At 36.7% G+C, this 20,915-nt stretch overlaps 1 protein-coding gene across 5 annotated transcripts in view; it reads right to left on the bottom strand.

Moving 5' to 3' along the window:
- Positions 1 to 9,765: 9,765 nt before the first annotated feature.
- The window catches only part of PTBP3 (polypyrimidine tract binding protein 3), a 90,834-nt gene continuing 79,684 nt past the window's right edge, over positions 9,766 to 20,915 (bottom strand). For all 5 annotated transcript variants that reach the window (XM_025282228.3, XM_006079960.4, XM_044940452.2 and 2 more), the window contains 4 exons: positions 19,482 to 19,574; positions 18,531 to 18,747; positions 15,045 to 15,122; positions 9,766 to 14,910 (listed from right to left, as the gene is read on the bottom strand). In XM_025282228.3, coding sequence (XP_025138013.1) covers positions 14,778 to 14,910; positions 15,045 to 15,122; positions 18,531 to 18,747; positions 19,482 to 19,574 — 521 coding nt within the window. In that variant the 3' untranslated portion in view covers positions 9,766 to 14,777. The remainder of the gene's footprint in view (positions 14,911 to 15,044; positions 15,123 to 18,530; positions 18,748 to 19,481; positions 19,575 to 20,915) is intronic.

Consider the following 20,915-nt stretch of genomic DNA (forward strand, 5'->3'; position numbering starts at 1 on the left):
ATTAAAAAAATCAAAGCAGACAGTTATGATTAACACACCAAAAGTCTTTTGCAGAAGAACCACAATATAAATCCAAACACAGCACTTTTTTTCTAAATTAATGAACTAAAAGATAAACTTATTTGGGGGATCAAATCAGATGAAAAGCAGGTTCTTTGAAAATTCTTCTGGCAAGATGACTAAAGAAAAAAGAAGCACAACAGAAAAAAACCAGCAATTAAAAATGGCTATAGTTATCTATTAGACAGAAAATTTAAAGTACCTGCATACAACGTTTTACAAGTTTGCAGACTACTGTGTAAAATGAATTAACTTTTTTCCAGGTAGAATGGGAGAATGAGTATGGTTATAGAAGATAAAACACTGAATGTGTGTGTGTACGCACGCTCAGTCACGTCCAACTCTTTGTGACACTCTCGACTGTAGTCTGCCAGGCTCTTCTGTCCATGGGATTTTTCCAGGCAAGAATACTGGCGTGAGTTGCCATTTCCTCCTCTAGGGGATTTTTCTGATCCAGGGATCAAACCTGTGTCTCCTGAATTGGCAGGCAGTTTCCTTACCACTGCGCCACCTGGGAAGACCCAAATACTGAATATAAAGGCATAATTTAGGCGACAGGAATATGAGTTTCATTGTGCTAGTCTACTTTCACAAATGTTTGAAGTTTTCCATTAAAAATGGAGAAGGAAATGGCAACCCACTCTAGTATTCTCGCCTGGAAAATCCCATAGATGGAGGAACCTGGTAGGCTACAGTCCATGGGGTCACAAAGTCGGAAGCGACTGAGTGACTTCACTTTCTTTCTTTCTTTTCCATTAAAAAAACAAGTTAAAAAAAAAAAACAAGGTAAATACATTTTCAGAGCATGATAGGAAACAAAATAATTATTTCAAAAACAGACAAAGAGTCAAGCATTTATCTTTTCTTTCCTATAGAGACTATACCTCAGAGTAACCAAATAGTTGATATTGGGAAGTTCTCTTATTACATAAAAGTAATACAAATAAAACACCTGAAAGATATTTCCCTAGTGGTCCAGTGGTAAAAAATCCACCTGCCAACGCAGGGAACATGCCACGAAGCAACTAAGCCCGTGTGCAACTGCTGAGCCCACATGCTGAAAGTCTATGCTCTGCACACAAGACAAGCAACTGCAATGAGAACACCCAAACCACAGAGAAGAGCAGCCCTTGTTCGCTGCAATTACAGGAAGTCCATGCACAGCAACAAGGAATATTTAATTAATAAATAAATATTTAAAAACAAAAAATACCCTAAAGGATAGAACCTTGCTGTTTTGCAATTTCTAAATATTAACTGACCTATGCAATATCAGCAATGGCTATTACCATGCCAAGAAAAGACACATTATATGTGCCTGGTGCCATCTATGAAATATTCTTGCCTCCCACCACCCCCAAAAAAGGGGGAGGCAGGCAAAAGTTAAGGAAAGAAGCAACTGACAATTTACAAAAACTCTAAGGTGGGGAGATATGTTAAGAAATAATATCATGGAGGGCATGTGAAATCTAGACTGCTAGAATTTTCACAAAACAAATAGCTCAATTTCTTCAAGTAAGTTACATGAAAAAAATGATGGGAAAGGAAGCTATATCTTAAAAGGCTATCAATAATTACAACATATGGCTTAAAACTTAACATTCAAAAAACTAAGATCATGGCATCCAGTCCCATCACTTCATGGCAAATAGATGGGGAAACAATGGAAACAGTGAGAGACTTTATTTTCTTGGGCTCCAAAATCCCTACAGATGGTGACTGCAGTCATGAAATTAAGACACTTGCTCCTTGGAACAAAAGCTATGACAAACCTAGACAGCATATTAAAAAGCAGATCTTAGCTGACAAATGTCCAGCTAGTCAAAGCTATGGTTTTTCCAGTAGTCATATAGGGATGTGAGAGTTGGACAGTAAAGAAAGCTGAGCATTGAAGGATCGATGCTTTTGAACTATGGTGTTGCAGAAGACTCTTGAGAGTTCCTTGGACTGCAAGGAGATCAAATCAGTCAATCCTAAAGGAGATCAGTCCCAAATATTCATTGGAAGGACTGATGCTGAAGCTGAAACTCCAATACTTTGGCCACCTGATGCAAAGAACCGACTCATTAGAAAACACTCAGATGCTGAAAAGATTGAAGGCAGGAGGAGAAGGGGACGACAGAGGATGAGATGGTTGGATGGCATTGCAGACTAGATGGACATGAGTTTGAGCAAGCTCTGGGAGTTGGTGATGGACAGGGAAGCCTGGCATTCTTCAGTCCATGGAGTCACAAAGAGTTGGACACGACTGACCTACTGAACTAAACTGGTAGACTAAGTACTGAAGTATCTAGGGATGAAATTATATGAAGATTGGGATTTGTTTTAAAATAATTCAAGTGGAACAAGGAGTAGATTAAAAAGTTTGGCCACTAGTTGAAGTTGGGTATTGTGTAAATGGGCCTCCATTGTACTAATTAGTATATATTTAAGAATCTTAATAACAAGAAGTTCTGCCAAGACTTTTTTTTTTTAACTTTACAATATTGTATTGGTTTTGCCATATATCAAAATGAATCCACCACAGGTATACATGTGTTCCCCATCCTGAACCCTCCTCCCTCCCCATACCCTCCCTCTGGGTTGTCCCAGTGCACCAGCCCCAAGCATCCAGTATCGTGCATCGAACCTGGACTAGTGACTCGTTTCATATATGATATTATACATGTTTCAATGCCATTTTCCCAAATCATCCCACCCTCTCCCTCTCTCACAGAGTCCAAAAGACTGTTCTATACATCAGTGTCTCTTTTGCTGTCTCGTATACAGGGTTATTGTTACCATCTTTCTAAATTCCATATATATGCGTTAGTATACTATATTGGTGTTTTTCTTTCTGGCTTACTTCACTCTGTATAATAGGCTCCAGTTTCATCCACCTCATTAGAACTGATTCAAATGTATTCTTTTTAATGGCTGAGTAATACTCCATTGTGTATATGTACCACAGCTTTCTTATCCATTCATCTGCTGATGGGCATCTAGGTTGCTTCCATGTCCTGGCTATTATAAACAGTGCTGCGATGAACATTGGGGTACACGTGTCTCTTTCCCTTCTGGTTTCCTCAGTGTGTATGCCCATATGTGGGATTGCTGGGTCATAAGGCGGTTCTATTTCCAGTTTTTTAAGGAATCTCCACACTCTTCTCCATAGTGGCTGTACTAGTTTGCATTCCCACCAACAGTGTAAGAGGGTTCCCTTTTCTCCACACCCTCTCCAGCATTTATTGCTTGTAGACTTTTGGATCGCAGCCATTCTGACTGGCATGAAATGGTACCTCATAGTGGTTTTGATTTGCATTTCTCTGATAATGAGTGATGTTGAGCATCTTTTCATGTGTTTGTTAGCCATCTGTATGTCTTCTTTGGAGAAATGTCTATTTAGTTCTTTGGCCCATTTTTTGATTGGGTCATTTATTTTTCTGGAATTGAGCTGTAGGAGTTGCTTGTATATTTTTGAGATTAGTTGTTTGTCAGTTGCTTCATTTGCTATTATTTTCTCCCATTCTGAAGGCTGTCTTTTCACCTTGCTTATAATTTCCTTTGTTGTGCAGAAGCTTTTAAGTTTAATTAGGTCCCATTTGTTTATTTTTGCTTTTATTTCCAATATTCTGGGAGGTGGGTCATAGAGGATCCTGCTGTGATGTATGTCGGAGTGTTTTGCCTATGTTCTCTAGGAGTTTTATAGTTTCTGGTCTTACATTTAGATCTTTAATCCATTTTGAGTTTATTTTTGTGTATGGTGTTAGAAAGTGTTCTAGTTTCATTCTTTTACAAGTGGTTGACCAGTTTTCCCAGCACCACTTGTTAAAGAGATTGTCTTTAATCCATTGTATATTCTTGCCTCCTTTGTCAAAGATAAGGTGTCCATATGTGCGTGGATTTATCTCTGGGCTTTCTATTTTGTTCCATTGATCTATATTTCTGTCTTTGTGCCAGTACCATACTGTCTTGATGACTGTGGCTTTGTAGTAGAGCCTGAAGTCAAGCAGGTTGATTCCTCCAGTTCCATTCTTCTTTCTCAAGATAGCTTTGGCTATTCAAGGTTTTTTGTATTTCCATACAAATTGTGAAATTATTTGTTCTAGCTCTGTGAAGAATACCATTGGTAGCTTGATAGGGATTGCATTGAATCTATAAATTGCTTTGGGTAGTATACTCATTTTCACTATATTGATTCTTCCAATCCATGAACATGGTATATTTCTCCATCTATTAGTGTCCTCTTTGATTTCTTTCACCAGTGTTTTATAGTTTTCTATATATAGGTCTTTAGTTTCTTTAGGTAGTTATATTCCTAAGTATTTTATTCTTTTCATTGCAATGGTGAATAGAGTTGTTTCCTTAATTTCTCTGTTTTCTCATTATTAGTATATAGGAATGCAAGGGGTTTCTGTGTGTTGATTTTATATCCTGCAACTTTACTATATTCATTGATTAGTTCTAGTAATTTTCTGGTGGAGTCTTTAGGGTTTTCTATGTAGAGGATCATATCATCTCATCTACAAACAGTGAGAGTTTTACTTCTTCTTTTCCAATTTGGATTCCTTTTATTTCTTTTTCTGCTCTGATTGCTGTGGCCAAAACTTCCAAAACTATGTTGAATAGTAATGGTGAAAGTGGGCATCCTTGTCTTGTTCCTGACTTGAGAGGAAATGCTTTCAATTTTTCACCATTGAGGATAATGTTTGCTGTGGGTTTGTCATATATAGCTTTCTGCCAAGACTTTTGTATAAAGTCTCCTCTTAGGGTGCCAGGGAGCTAGGTAGGTTTTTCTGGCTTTTCTTGATGGAAGTGTGTAAGGAGTTAGATATTAGATAGGCCATCAGATTCGGCTTTTATTTGCAAAAACAAAACTAAAATGTATTACTGAAATCTTTTCTGAATCTAGTGGGGTGTAAAACCATTCAAAAAGGTAACATTTATTTGAAAACACTGTGTTTTTTTTTTGTGTTGTCAGAGAAACACTTTTCCCATAGGTATGCCATGGTCACAGAAATGCAATATATAGATGTAGAAGAGTGTCATGATGAGACTCAGTACATGGTATCTTGAGTACTTTATAAAATGGCCCTCCTGGGTAGAATAATCAGCTGACTTAAGAAGTAAACAAAATGGTTTACAGCTCCTTGCTCAATTATAACCATTTTTCAAATTCTTTTAAATTGACATAATACCCAAATAAATGCACAAAGTTTAAGCGTACAAGCTCAATGAATTATCAGAAAGTAAGCACTCCAGGATAACTGGAACAAAATTTTAAAAATATTAACCACGCATCAGAAACCTCTCCTCATGCCCTCAATTACCTGTTTCTGAACTTGATATAAATAGAATTATACATTATATATTCATTTTTTGTATGGCTCCCTTTAACATCACATTCGTGAGATTCTTTCCTGTAGCTTTTATGTAGCTTTACTGTGTTCACTTGTATAAAGTATTCCACTATAAAAATACATCTTTATGAACTTCTTTCTCACAGTGCCTGTTGCCCTAATGTGATTGTCTAACATTTATGTAACTAATACTGGCTTTCATTTGGCTAAAAACAATCTCTTAACAGGTTAGAATTTAACACTTGTTTTCTGCAGGATCAAGGACTGGGGTAATCCCCTTTTAGGCATAGAGCAAGGATATAGGTGCTTTACTTAATCAAACGATGTGCAACTTACTCCAACAAAACCACTGAATCTTATCCTGTTACCCCGTGTATATCCTTAGAACAAAAAAAGGAATGAAGAACATACAGATCTCCATGGGACATTAGACTCACTGATTTTTTTCTATTTAATTATACTTTTTTATACTAGCAGAGGTAGGAATTCTGTATCAGAACCCTATGATTATAAATGTGGTCATTCTAAGAAAATGATTATTATTTTATCAGCTCAACATAAATTAACAGAAACATATAGTGAAGAATCCACCAGAAGTGGCATAGAAAAAAATTCACTGATGTACAACCACACAGAGAGTAAACAAGGCGGGTTTAATACTTCCAACTATCCCTAACAGCATCTCAGTTTAATTATCTGCAAATATTGGGCATTAAAAATTGGTACAGCTTGTTTGATAGTGTTGTTTCTACAATTGTTCTTCATGTAATGGCATATGCCTTAGAAATGATCACTGTCCTGAAATGGCTTACTTTCTAGAGATAGCTATCACACAGTATGTGTTCCTACATGTTCATAATTAGCTGTAGGATAGCTTTAGCCATATATATATTCTGATTAGAATGGCCTAGAGAGGCCTCATGATCCCTTTGGGGAGGTTCCCATTGAAGGCAAGAGTTCAAGGCTATTTGACTTATGGATTTAGGCTGACATTTCTACTAGATTACACAGTTCTTAAAAGGTAAATCATGATCTCTCTAACTTTTCATTATCTTTCCCAGCACATAGCTTAATTCTGGTACAATCAGTACTTGGTGAGCTGAATTGTGTCCCCTTAAAATTCTTCTACTGAAATCCGAACCCCCAGTATCTCAGAATGTAACTGTATTTGGAGATAGAGCCTTGAAAGAGCTAATTAACAGCTCAATGGGGTCAGATTCAGTTCAGTTCAGTCGCTCAGTCATGTCTGACTCTTTGTGACCCCATGAATCACAGCACACCAGGCCTCCCTGTCCATCACCAACTCCCGGAGTCTACCCAAACCCATGTCCATCGAGTTGGTGATGCCATCCAGCCATCTCATCTTCTGTTGTTCCCTTCTCCTCCTGCCCCCAATCCCTCCCAACATCAGGGTCTTTTCCAGTGAGTCAACTCTTTGCATGAAGTGGCCAAAGCATTGGAATTTCAGCTTTAGCATCAGTCCTTCCAATGAACATCCAGGACTGATCTCCTTTAGGATGGACTGGTTGGATCTTCTTGCAGTCCAACGGACACACACGAGTCTTCTCCAACACCACAGTTCAAAAGCATCAATTCTTTGGCGCTCAGCTTTCTTCACCATGCAACTCTCACATCCATATATGACTACTGGAAAAACCATAGCCTTGACTAGACGGACCTTTGTTGGCAAAGTAATGTCTCTGCTTTTAAACATGCTATCTAGGTTGGTCATAACTTTCCTTCCAAGGACTAAGCGTCTTTTAATTTCATGGCTGCAATCACCATCTGCAGTGATTTTGGAGTCCCAAAAAATATAGTCTGACACTGTTTCCCCATCTATTTCCCATGAAGTGATGGGACCAGATGCCACGATCTTAGTCTTCTGAATGTTCAGCTTCAAGCCAACTTTTTCACTCTCCTCCTTCACTTTCATCAAGAGGCTTTTTAGTTCCTCTTCACTTTCTGCCCTAAGTGTGGTGTCATCTGCCTATCTGAGGTTATTGATATTTCTCCTGGCAATCTTGATTCCAGCTTGTGCTTCTTCCAGCCCAGTGTTTCACATGATGTACTCTGCATATAAGTTAAATAAGCAGGGTGACAATATACAGCCTTGACGGACTCCTTTTCCTGTTTGGAACCAGGTGGACCCTAATCCAATAGTAACCTCTACAACTGTAAGAAAACACATTTCTGTTGGTTAAGCTGCCCAGGCTGTGGTACTTTGTTATGTCAGCTCTAGCAAATTAATACATATAGCAACTACATTTTTTAAAAGTTAGCTTTTTCAAATTTCCAACTTGAAATTACACTTTTTGTTTTCAGAAATAGGTAAGAATTTTTACTCTTTGGCAGAAATTAACACCCCTATTACATATGCAGTTTCTTTAAATTGGTCTTGACAGTTCCCTGAAAAGTACATAAGCACCCCAATCCCATGTATAGACCTTTAAGATTGAACTCACATCACTTGGCAGAACAGAACTGCAATGCCAGGCTGCAATGGACAGTGCTGGATCATGTCAAGGAGACCTGGGTTTAGTCCAGACTCTGCCAGTAACTGCCATGTTGCCTTGGGCAAGTCACTTCCTTGAGCCGCTCATTTTTAAAAGGTGGAAATTGAACTACATGGGCTCTTAGATACATTTACACTCAAGACTGTGTGTGACTCAGTGATGGTTATAAGCCTCTGCTGTGTAAATAAGCATTTCATGGTTAAACAAGTTTATCAGTTCAGTCGCTCAGTCGTGTCCGACTCTTTGTGACCCCATGAATCGCAGCACGCCAGGCCTCCCTGTCCATCACTAACTCCCGGAGTCCACTCAAACTCATGTCCATCGAGTCAGTGATGCCATCCAGTCATCTCATCCTCTGTCATCCCCTTCTCCTCCTGCCCCCAATCCCTCCCAGCATCAGGGTCTTTTCCAGTGAGTCAACTCTTCACATGAGGTATCCAAAGCACTGGAGTTTCAGCTTTAGCATCAGTCCTTCCAATGAACACCAAGGACTGATCTCCTTTAGGATGGACTGGTTGGACCTCCTTGCAGTCCAAAGGACTCTCAAGAGTCTTCTCCAACACCACAGTTCAAAAGCATCAATTCTTCGGTGCTCAGCTTTCTTTATAGTCCAACTCTCACATCCATACATGACCACTGGAAAAACCAAAGCCTTGACTAGACGGACCTTTGTTGGCAAAGTAATGTCTCTGCTTTTTAACATGCTATCTAGGTTTGTCGTAGCTTTTCTTCCAAGGAGCATGAGTCTTTTAATTTCATGGCTGCAATCACCATCTGCAGTGATTTTGGAGCCCAAAAAAATAAAGTCTGACACTGTTTCCCCATCCATTTCCCATGAAGTGATAGTTTATAGAAGTTTACAAAAACTGTTTTGGCCATAGGGTTATTTTATCTTTCCCTGATAAAAACGCCTCTAGATCTAAAAAAAAAAAAAAAAAAAAAAAATTTGACCTAGTTACATTCATGGAGACAATCGATTTTTAGATGAGCAAGCAAAGATCAGTAGTAGAGTCTTCTATGCCATTAAAAATAATCACACACACATAAATTCCCACTTCCGAAAAATCCAAGAATAAAAGATTAAAATAAATGACTGCTTAGACTCCCAAAATCCAATAATACTTTAAAGAACCTAAAAATAAAACATTTTTGTCTATGGAAAAGAAATATATAGGCAGCTGGTAACTATGCTACCCTTTAATTGAAAAGAACACAAACTTGGTTTGAGATCACACCTCATGTCTCAAAATTTATGTGTATTAGCTCCCTAGGGAAGCCAAAAACTGGAAAAAATGTTCCAACTCTTGTTTGGCAGTGTACATATATTGTCTGTGTGTCTGAAAGAGACAGACAGAAAGGAGAGAGAGATATATACACAGAGAGCAAAAGACAGCATTCATGCAAATATATCAACGTGTACTTATACAGAGGGAGTGTGCCATTTACAAAGCTACTTGTAGGATGATTAGAAAAGCACTTTGTTTCTCAAAATGAGAACTGTTCCTGAACTAAAAAAGAGATGATCAGCAAACTTAGGGTCGTTTAGTTTTTAAAGCTGTGTGCACATGTGCTTGCTATGCTGTAACAAGTTTAGATGGATGGTTATGAGAAAGAAAAGAAAATATGACATCATTAGAATTACAGGTAAGACAAGGGAAAACCCAAAGTACAGACAAGAACACAGAAATATTTTAAGAGAGTACAGATGTCATGACATTTATTAAAAGGCATGCTACAATGCTATACTTGTTAGGAAAAGAGTAGAGATATCAATAGTCAGCAAATATACAAACTGAACGAAAATGGAATATACTGTAGTGTACAGAAGCTTTAATTAACCATGCACTACGCACTTAGAAAATATGTTTTTTAATATTTTATCGTCTCTTTGCATTTATAACATGATTCACTTCAACAATCACAGAATCCTTTTCTTCCAAAGCCACAAACTGTGTTACAAATGAAAGCTGGTACTGCAGCTTATCAAAATATACAAGACAATTGATGTTTTATATAAAACCACTTTATATGTCAACTTGTTCCCTAAAACCGCTTTCCCCCCCCTTTTTTGGCCTGGTTTAAAAAAATGTTGTTACAAATATTTACAGCATTTACTTCTGTTAGATGAACATTCTTATAAACTGAAAAAGGGAATTTTATGAACAGACCACATAAAACACGAGACAATGTCAGAGGCTCCTAGCTGTGCTATTTTTTTTTTTTTCTTAAATACAGTACTGAAAATGCCCATCGAACCCTTATCATCTAATCCATTCTGTTCACATTTAAACTCCCATTTTCTCTAAGTAGTCTATTCACCGATAGGAAATAGAAAGTAAAGGCCGCTTTGCACTGGGTCTTCTTTCAGAAAGGAGCTTGGGAAAAAATGCTTAACAGAAAGGAGTCAAAACCAGAACAGTCAGTCTTTGGTCAGAGCAATGAGGTGACATTTTGATGCAAAACTCTGCTTGGTTAGCAATCTTTATAATTAGTACTTTTTGGATGTGGGATGAATTTTTTTAAAGATCTGGGTATCAATGGTAAAGGGAAAAAAGGCCAGAGTATGATTTTTTAAATGACATCAAAAATAGTTATTTAAATATTTATTATTACAACTACTACACAGATTCAAGAACTAAAAAATAACCTAAAAACAACAACAAAGATCTGTTTACAGTGCTGATTTCAGCTTGCCATAAGCAGCTTTCAACCATGACTATTATCACCAAGGTCACTGGGCCAGAAAAATACCCCTGTTCTCTGGAACACATGCCTCAGGTTACAGAAATGAAGATGACTACCACAAAGACTCCGAGCAGCTCTGTTCTTGGACCTGCACATGCTATGAATATTATGTGAGGAAGGCAAAAAGCATAACTGAGAATTCATTTTACAGTTACAACTGTTTCCTTGAAAGAATGGTCTGTGGGATAACATTCTTTTAAAATTATATAGTATGCATTTCCTGAAAACCAGAATGTTGATACTACCACCTAAACCTCAAATAGGAAGAAAGATCAATTAAGACTACTGAAGAAGGCACATACACTTTGGTCCTGTTTCTTTCGTTCTTCTCTCTCTATAAAACCCCCCAAACTGATATTTTAGTAATTTTCTATTTTTTAAACCATTCACAACTAGCTGTTAAAATTTGCTCTGAAAAAAGACTGCAAATAGTCTTCTAGATAGTAACACAGCTGAATTACATTTTCTTTAAGGGAAAAGCTTTGTGCAATCTAATGGTATTTCTTTTTAGCACAATAGTAGATTATTTTAAATCTGGCAGTTTTATTCTTGTTAATAACAGATCAAGACAAAGGAAAGGTTAAGAACGCTTTTACCCATAGTCATGCTGTCTTTTTGGTTTTAAAAATAGCAGTGCACACTAGTTTTTCTAAGAGACAGCCTGACAATTTGGCAAACAGGGTTTTTAAGTGACTCACTGCGGGCAGGGGACACATACTTCTGAGCTTGTCATCTTTCGTCCAAAAAATATTTAGTGGGAACAGAAGGGGAATTACATGATAATACAATCAGTGCATAACCTGCCTGCTTAATAACATGGAAGTTTCCAAAAGTTTATATAAAACTGAACAGAGACATTCATGGGCACTACTTCTAATCAACTGAAGCAGAACCTATGATGACCATACTAGGTGGAGCCAAAGAAACACTGCTTCCATAAGGAATCAGGCAGGCAAAAACTGTGTCTCTAAAAACTGTGAGATTTGCCAACTTTCAACAACAAAATCAGAAACATTACTGCAAGTAACATCACAACTTAGCCTTAAACAAAGAATTTACTGCATTCTGTAGGAACTACTGGGCAATTCTGATACTTTCCAGTCAGTTATCAAATTATTAAGCTTATTTTCCTATTTGTATCTCACACAAAACACAATTTACTACTATGCAAGTTATTTAAATCTCAAAGTAAAACTTTTTGGCATAAATTGCTACCATTTAATGTGTACTGCTATTTTTTTTTTCAGAGTTTCATACTATGGGTTTTTGTTGGTTATTCATTTTGTACTGCTATTTTTAAAAGTCCTGAATATATATAATTTGTGTCAAAGTCAGACACCTCCAAAAATAAGACAATTCTCCTGGAAATAAAGTAAATAAACTTTAAAATAGGATACTATGACAGCTCAACAACAACAAAACACTGCTTAGCAGGTATCAACTAACTGCATGCCAAAACAAAAAATACAAAGATCTAGTTTTTTCACTGCCCTGATATTTTTAAATCTTTTTACAGAAACTATGTCAACACAAATACTGTAGACCTCTATAATTCAAAGAGCAAAGAGCCCAATATGGACAACATCCATGTGCTACAGCTAATTTTAGACACAAATTGATGGTTTTGAACATACTATTTTAAATAAGAATATCTCACTTTTCCAAATCTTAATTTGATTAATGTATTTGGTCAATAATTTAAGATGTATGTAATGTACATATGTATGTACAACATTAGAGGAGTGTATGTATGTATATACACTCATCTATACACACACACACACACACACACACACAAAGCCCTGAAAAGGATTCAAATGTTCTCTCTCAAATATAAAGGCCATTTCCTACTTCAAAATTACATTCAACACCATTTATGATCTCCCTTCTGCTACACTTCTGCTACACTTACACTGAATGTTATGAGAATCATGCATTGAAAGTACACAGTAATTCCTAACTCAAAAAGAAAAAAAATTCCAATTTAAAATATAACTGAAAATTACAATAGTGCTTGTAAAGAAGGAAAAAATGAAGCAAACTTGGAGTGATTTCTTAAAGAAATTGGTTTTTCTCCCTTCCCTCTTACTCAGTGTTTTGGTAAAAATATATTTTATATGTGAAAAAAAAAAAAAAAAACTAGATAAATGATTATATCTATCAGCCAATACTAAAACTGATCCATTCAAAAGGTCTCAATTTAGTGTCCTTCATTTTCTACCGACTAATTGTTGCTCAGCGTTGAGGGAATTTTGCTTTTGAACAATCCAGAATGTCTTTTGTATTCTCCGAATATTTTTGCAAAATTGTTTTTGTTAAAACTTGCCTGTTTAATTTAATGGCTGGAATACAATAAGAGATTGAGATATTCTTCTAAAAGGTGAGATGAGCCACTCTGAGAATCTGAGAAAAGTGAAAAAGGAATAGACAAAAACGACCCTTTTAACAAATTCTGCTTTAAAAAATCTACTCAAGCACTGAAGGAATAAGTAATCAATGCAAAGTATCTAATTTAAAAGAAACAATTTTACATTATACAGTCACTGAAACAACATTAAAATGTATGCTTACATTCAACTGAAGAGAGAGAGGGACAGAGTATGAGAAAGAACCCACTCCTCATACACCACCTATGTGGGCACTCACTCAGTACTGAGCTTCATTAACCAAGAAAAGCAAGTTCTCACTTGAGTATATGACAAAAACCAAGCAATCCTGAGACAAATTCTAATGGATAAAGATTAGACAAGATCCAGAAACGGAGACTGCATTTTATAGCCCCCAACTGGTATGCTATAACCGCAATGACCACTGCTGGTCACAATATGAAGAGGCCTACAGGTGTGCACTGAGTTATTCCCAAAACCATTTAACCCTTCCCCACCCCACCTCTACACCAAAGCACCAAAAATTTGAATAGAAACTATTACGTCTTGAAAAATCACTTAAAATTGCAATTAAAAAAAAAAAACACTTTAAAATTCTTGCCAAAACAAGGAAAGAAAAAACAAATGCTCACCAAGCCGACAATATAGCTTTTAAGATACTTAGATAAAACTCTAACCTATTATATCATAAGCACATAATAAGGCACATAATAGGAAATTAAGTAAATACACAGTAATTCTGAATAAGTATTAGAGATTATAGTGGTACAAAAAACCCTTGAGATTAATTTTTTTTCTAAAAGAAGACTTTACCAAAAATAACTTTTAAAAAATCTGTCAAACCATATGATAGACCTGAATATTTTCCTTTAAGACTGTAAACTTTTTTTTTCTGAAAACAACTGTAAAAAAGTAGTTTATAAGTAGGATTATTTTTCTTTTTAAATTTTCCAAGATCATATTACTAGGCAACTGTCATTGTGAAATTTAAACCATGATTTTCCCAAATAAAATGAATTATTCTGACCCTTAATAGATCCTGGTTGGATTCCACATAATTTCCCTGGAGACAGTTGAGACATTTCATTCTCCAAATAGTTTTAAAAAGTTAAAGATATGCAAAGGAGTGTCTTACAGTGGGAAAAAAATAATTGAAAGAAAACATGCAAGTTTATCAATTTGCTTCCAATACAATCCCATTTATGTATAATAAGTATCAATATATGCCAAATAACTGTTATAACTTATAAGAGAACATAGTTTCCTACAGGACTCAAACTTCTGAATCATAAAGTTAAAAACTTGGTTGTAGGTCATTTAAATTACTTATGTCAAGTAATTTTAAAAGTCTGTATGTTTAAATTTTTCAAAGTACAAAGGAGTTTAGAAATGTTGTATAAGGCTGATCTGGACCCAAATTAAAAGAAAGTCTGTCCTCTTGAAATTCAATTTAATACAGGGAATTAATTATTGGAAAAAAATTTTTTCCTGAAGATTATTTTCATTTTTAGAAACAATGGTACAAAGGAAAAACACGCCTCTGATGACGTACTGGCAGAGGGGAGAAATGGGAAAAGAGAACATCCCTTGATTTTTTTAATATACTTTAACATCAAAGTCAGAAAGAGTTATTTTTGAAAGAGAGGCAGAATTGGTCTTGAGCTGCTTCAGTCTATGTCTGAAGGTTTTACTGAAATTATGGTCCAGTCTTAGGAGAAAAATTCAAAGAAAAGTCAGATTGTAGATTTTGAGAAGGAAACTCTGAGGTGATGATTTTCTCCAAGGTCATGGTTATGAAGCTCAATGAGGGCCTGGATTGCTTCTTCCACAGATCCCAACTGAATGAGTGCCATTTTGCGATCTTTCCTAAAGTGGCAGAAGAAACAGAAAAAGTACACAGAATTAATTTTGCCTACAAACCTCTTCCCCAACCCTAGAAGATTTCATTAAATTACCAAAAACATTTGCAAATCATGTATTTTTTAAAAGAATGGACTTACTGGAAGAATTTAAAAGCCTTCACTGAACATCCAGCTTCTGTGAAAAGATTCTTCAGGTCATCTACTGTAACAGAGGGGCTGTGAAAACATCATCACAGAGACAGTCAACTATCTTATCCCTAATTTTCAAATGAAGCAATGATTAACTCCTGACATCATCAGGTCTCTAGAATACCTCACATTACAAAGAGTATAAAGCCATGTAATGAAGACATGATTTGCAAATGCCCTTAAAGATCTTTAAGGTTGGGCTTCCGCAATGGCTTAGTGGTGAAAGATCTGCCTGCAATGCAGAAGATGCAGGAGACTTGGGTTTGATCCCTGGGTTGGGAAGATCCCCTGGAGGAGGAAAGAGCAACCCACTCCAGTATTCTTGCTTGGAAAATCCAATGGACAGAGGAGCCTGGTGGGTTTTCCATAGAGTCGCAAAAGAAAAAAAAAAAAAAAAAAAAAAGATGTTCAAGATTGATGCATGCATGTCTTCAGACAATGGAATGTTGTCTCAATTCTTTTGCATAAGACATGGGCAGTACCTAAAGAACAAGAAAATCTTTCTATATTTACTCTTTCAATGGGATTATTGGAGAAGGCAACGGCACCCTACTCCAGTACTCTTGCCTGGAAAATCCCATGGACGGAGGAGCCTGGTAGGCTGCAGTCCATGGGGTCGCTAAGAGTTGGACACGACTGAGCGACTTCACTTTGACTTTTCACTTTCATGCATTGGAGAAGGAAATGGCAACCCACTCCAGTGTTCTTGCCTAGAGAATCCCAGGGATGGGGGAGCCTGGTGGGCTGCCGTCTATGGGGTCGCACAGAGTCGGACACAACTGAAGCGACTTAGCAGCAGTACTTCCAAGCCCCTTCCCTAGCTCTGATTTGTCTTCTATAGTCCACTACTAGTCCGGTATATTTTAGTACTAATCCAGTACCTTTTCAATTACATTCAGGATAATTACGAACATGTATATGCGCCAATCATGTTCAAAAATAGCCCCCAATTACACTTACCTCCTAGTATTTATACCCTTTGGGTACTCCTCTCCCATACAGAATAAGGATGTCCTCTGTAACCCTCAGGGTATTACAGAAATGACACGTGACTTCTGAGGCTGAGAGACATTGTGATTTCCACCTTGCCCTTTCTTGAATGATTAGCTCAGGAAGAAACCAGATGCCTTTTCATGAAGACAGTCAAGTAGCCCTAGCACAGGTCTTTGTGGCAAGGAACTGACTAAGCATATGAGGGGGCCACTTTGGAAGTGGACTCTAACCCCATTACAGCCTTCAGATGCTATTTTGTGAGAGAATCAGCCAAAACCTAAACCACTTCTGGATTCCTGACTCACAGTAACAGTTTGAGATAAAGAACATCTACTATTGTGTTAAGCTGTTGGGTTTTGGAGTGATCTGTTACACAGCAGTGGACAACTAATACGGTGGTCTAGCACATGACAGTCAATGGACTAAAAGTAGACTCTTCGTCATTTCACAACTACCAGCAAGGATGGTCTTACAGAACAACAACTGGCTCTGCTAGGACAGAGATTCGAATTCATATTCACCTGGTATGTCACTCCTGAGTAAGTTACTTAATCTGAGCCTCTCACTTTCAGTGTTAAAATGAAACTAACAACCTTTACTCCAAGGGTTATTATGGATAAACTGCTAAGACAGAACACAAAATGGTGGATACCAAGGACAGGGTAGAGAGAAACAGAGAGATATTGTCTAATGGATACAGAGCTTCAATTTGAGATGATGACAAGGATTTACAGATGGATACACGTGACGGTTGAACACTATGAAAGTATATAATGTGAGTGTACACTGAAACACACACTCAAAAGTGGTTAAAATGGCTATGTATTTAACCACAATTTTAAAAAGAAGATTATTATGGAGATTAAATGAGGTAATGCATGTAAGACACCAGCACAGTGCCCGATACTTGGTAGACGGTTAAAAAATACATTAACATTCTTTCTCCTACCTACATGTCCGGTGTAGCATACAACCTGAGACCAGCTCCTGGATAAATGTCCTTAAGAGGGAGCCTGCTTTAGTCTTTAAATATGTTGCCTCTCTCCCTCATTCTGTATTAATGAGGTGCTAAATTTCTAGAGGCACATAATTGAGATTTTTTTTCTAAAGCGACTCCTCTTGTTGCCTGGAAGGCATAAGGCTTGAGCCACTGCCCAATTCAGATGCAAAGTTTCTCCATGTGCCTAACTGGAGACTAGTGAGGAGCCTGGGCATTCAACAGTATTTTAAACAATTATTTTTTGTTCCCATTCAATGGCCATTCTCATTTTCAGAAATGTCCCAGAACTGTACCCTTTTCCATTCCCTTTTAACTTTTCACACACATGCTGGCATACAACTATACCCCCCAGCTTTTACCCTTTCTTTCCAAAGCTATCCTCCTCCATGTTATATAAAACTGTCATCTTTTTTGGTCAAGGATTTCACAAATTAAAACTGGGATTTCCAGTTTTACATTTCTTAGGCTTTGATGACCATACAGTCTCTATTCTAACAATTCAGCTTTGTCGTATTGGCTCAAAAGCACCCATAGCTAATACATAAATCAATAAATGTGGCTGTGTTCCCTGAAACTTTTCTCATGGAAGGTGAAATTTTATGTAATTTTCTCAAATCACGAAATATTATTCTTTTGTTTTTCCTCAACCACTGAAAATGTAAAAACTGATCTTAGCTCATGGGCCTTACAGGTGGATTTGACCCATGGGCTGTAGTCTGTCAATGTCTAAGCTAGATGATGACTGAAGAACAAGTCTGCTACAACACTGGTTACTACAGACTGGTTATAAGAAAATAATTTCTAGCTTTTAGATATATATGTGGCTTGTAGGTTAAAAAAGAGAGAATTCAGTTTTACCAAATTCTTGCGTGCCTCTGACTCTTTGTAACCCCATGAGCTGTAGACCACCAGGCTTCTCTGTCCATGGCATTTTCCAGGCAAGAATCCTGGAGAAGGCTGCCATTTCCTACTCCAGGGGATCTTTCCAACCCAGGGGTTGAACTTATGTTTCCTGTGCCTCCTGCACTGGCAAGCAGATTCTTTACCACTGAGCCACCTGGGAAGCTTACCAAATTCTTAAAAACATAAATTATTTGATTTTGCTATGCTTGTTGCTGAAAGGTCTTCACTTCTACAGAAGGATGAATAAGTCTGTACCAATGGAATATCTCTGCATACATGTAATTTTGCCCTTCTAGAACTGAAAGGTAACTAGTTGCTAATTCCCTGTTTGGAAAGAAAAATTTTAAACACTGCTACCTTTACTTTTGGAGTGTAAGTTTGGATAAACTTCTTAAGACAAGATGGCAAATAAATCATCTGACAAGCAATTAGTGAATTTCTACTACTATGTTAACAATAATTTCAGTTTTTATCTCCCCAAACCATATATTCTAGATTATTTATCACTGAAATGAATAGTAACAAATTAAGATACATACGGGATGTTGGAAAGATGCAGAGTAGCTGACGGAGGAAAAATATTCTGGAAGTTTTTAGAGCCAGGTTTTTTAAAGCGATGCAAAGGACTATTGCTAAAATCCTTAGTCAGACCTTGGTCTTCTTGTCCCTCTCGAGGAAGCTGAACTGCTTGATGCTTGGACAGTGTAGCACGAAGCACTTTCCCATAAAGTCTTTGACCGCTCAGATGATTCATTGCTGGTGCATAAGAAGAAAATAAGGAAATTCTGGGTATTAAGGTAGAGTCTCTGTAAAACTATCATAATTCTTTTTATTTAGTCATTTAAAATTATATTGTCAGTTTGAGGGCTTAAATAGTTTTGAATTTAAAAACTCTTACATATGAAAATATATTAAATGAGTTGGTTTTACCATTAACGAAAAGCAATACAACAAAAAATACCTATTTTCCTAGCAGAGTGCTAAAACGTTTCAGAATGCCTGAAATATATAACATGAGCTCAGGAAATGGCTACTGAATAAATTAATCTCAAGTAAAGCTTTTTAAAACAAATATCTGACTAGTATATTTCAACAGCCACTATAATAATGAATGGTGAGATAGCAAAACGACACTTTCTTGCACTATCATTATGAACTTTTAAGCAACAGTTCTAGAAAACTTAAAAGGAAAACAAACAAGCAAACAAATGAAAGAAAACAAGTCATGTTTATTAGTTTAAAGCTAATGGAAAAATCCTAGAGTCAAAGCTCTAAACATCAATGATATGTTCAAACAGATAAATGCACTTCAAAGAGTTATAAACATTTTTACATCTTAAAATGTAAGCAGATCCAAATAATAGTGCAGATACTGACATAAAGAGGAACTCTTTCTACTTAAGCCGTAAGTTTACTTCATAGGAAAATTCACATACAAAAGGAGCATATAATATGCACATATAATAAGGACTATTATTAATCACTAGTACCTAGTTGAGCTTGATTTGCATCTGCCATCTGAACCAATGCGTTTTCTTTCTTATTAAACATTATCTTCACTCGATGTACATCACCATATACTCCTAATTAAAAAGACAAAACAGTTTTTTAGTGTTGACTGTAGTGTTCAATTAATTTTACCAATATATTTAAAGAAAGCTTTTCTCATGCTATATGCTTTCCCTGAGCAATTTCATATATATGCTCCCAAATGTGTATCTATATTTTAGATTTATTAATCCCTTCACGTGGCTGTCCCATAAATACTTCAAATTTAATATATTCCAAACCGATTCATCTCCCCTTTTCATCCCCTCCTGTGTTCACGAACTCTCTTGATAAACAGTATCATCATGCATGTATTTGCTCTGGTCAGACACCTGGGAGTCATCTTTTGACCTATTCCTTTCCCTAAGTTCTGACATCCTATCAACTACCAGTACTCATTGATTCTATGGCCTAAATACCTCTCACATTTGTCCACTTTTCCCACCCTCCCTACCATCGAAGCTATTATCACTATTTCACAACTGGACAATCACAATAGCCTCCCAAACTGATCTCATTACATCCAATTTTTCTATACTAGTGTTCCCCAAAGTGGGTCCCACATCCCAAAAAGCAGGCAAAATGATTCACTGGGGTGTGGGAGGATAATGAAAGTGAAAGTCGCTCAGTTGTGTCAGACTCTTTGTAACCCTATGGAGAATACTGGAGTGGGTAGCCTATCTCTTCTCCAGTGGATCTCCCGAACCAGGAATCAAACAAGGGTCTCTTGCATTGCAGGTGGATTCTTTATCAACTGAACTATTGGGGAAGCCCAAGAGGATACTAAACTGTTATTTATCCTGATTTGTTTATATAAACCAATATGAAAAACTACATTTTACTAATTTTCAACATATACAAGAAATTATAGGTGGAAATTTTCTACAATGTGAAGGACATTTTCTCATCTTTTTCCATTTAGTGTGCTAAAATATATTGCAGTTCATGTGGAACAGGGTATCACCAATATCATAAAAATAAGATCCTTAAACAGTAGCACCATTACCATACTGTGTAACAGGATGAGAGAACAACTATGACAATCTTCAGGGCACACAAAGGAGAACTGGTTATCTTATGGGCAAGCCCCTACGAGCAACTAAACTGAGAGAGAAACAGTAGCTAAAAAAAAAAAAAATATATATATATGTAAGTATCCCAAATTTGCTGTCCTTTTCAGAAATGACAAGTGGCTGAAATATTGTTGCTCAGTCGCTCAGTAGTGTCCAACTCTTTGCACCCCCATGGACTGCAACAAACCAGGCTTCCCTGTCCCTCTTGGCCAAAATAAATAGCCTTTAAAAAATAACATACAATTTGTATTTCAAGATGAGGGTAATTTTTTTCTCAATTAGTGAGAAATTAACTATTTTTGG

This window comes from Bubalus bubalis, chromosome 3, assembly GCF_019923935.1.
Source record: "Bubalus bubalis isolate 160015118507 breed Murrah chromosome 3, NDDB_SH_1, whole genome shotgun sequence".
In the NCBI taxonomy this organism is placed as follows: domain Eukaryota; kingdom Metazoa; phylum Chordata; class Mammalia; order Artiodactyla; family Bovidae; genus Bubalus; species Bubalus bubalis.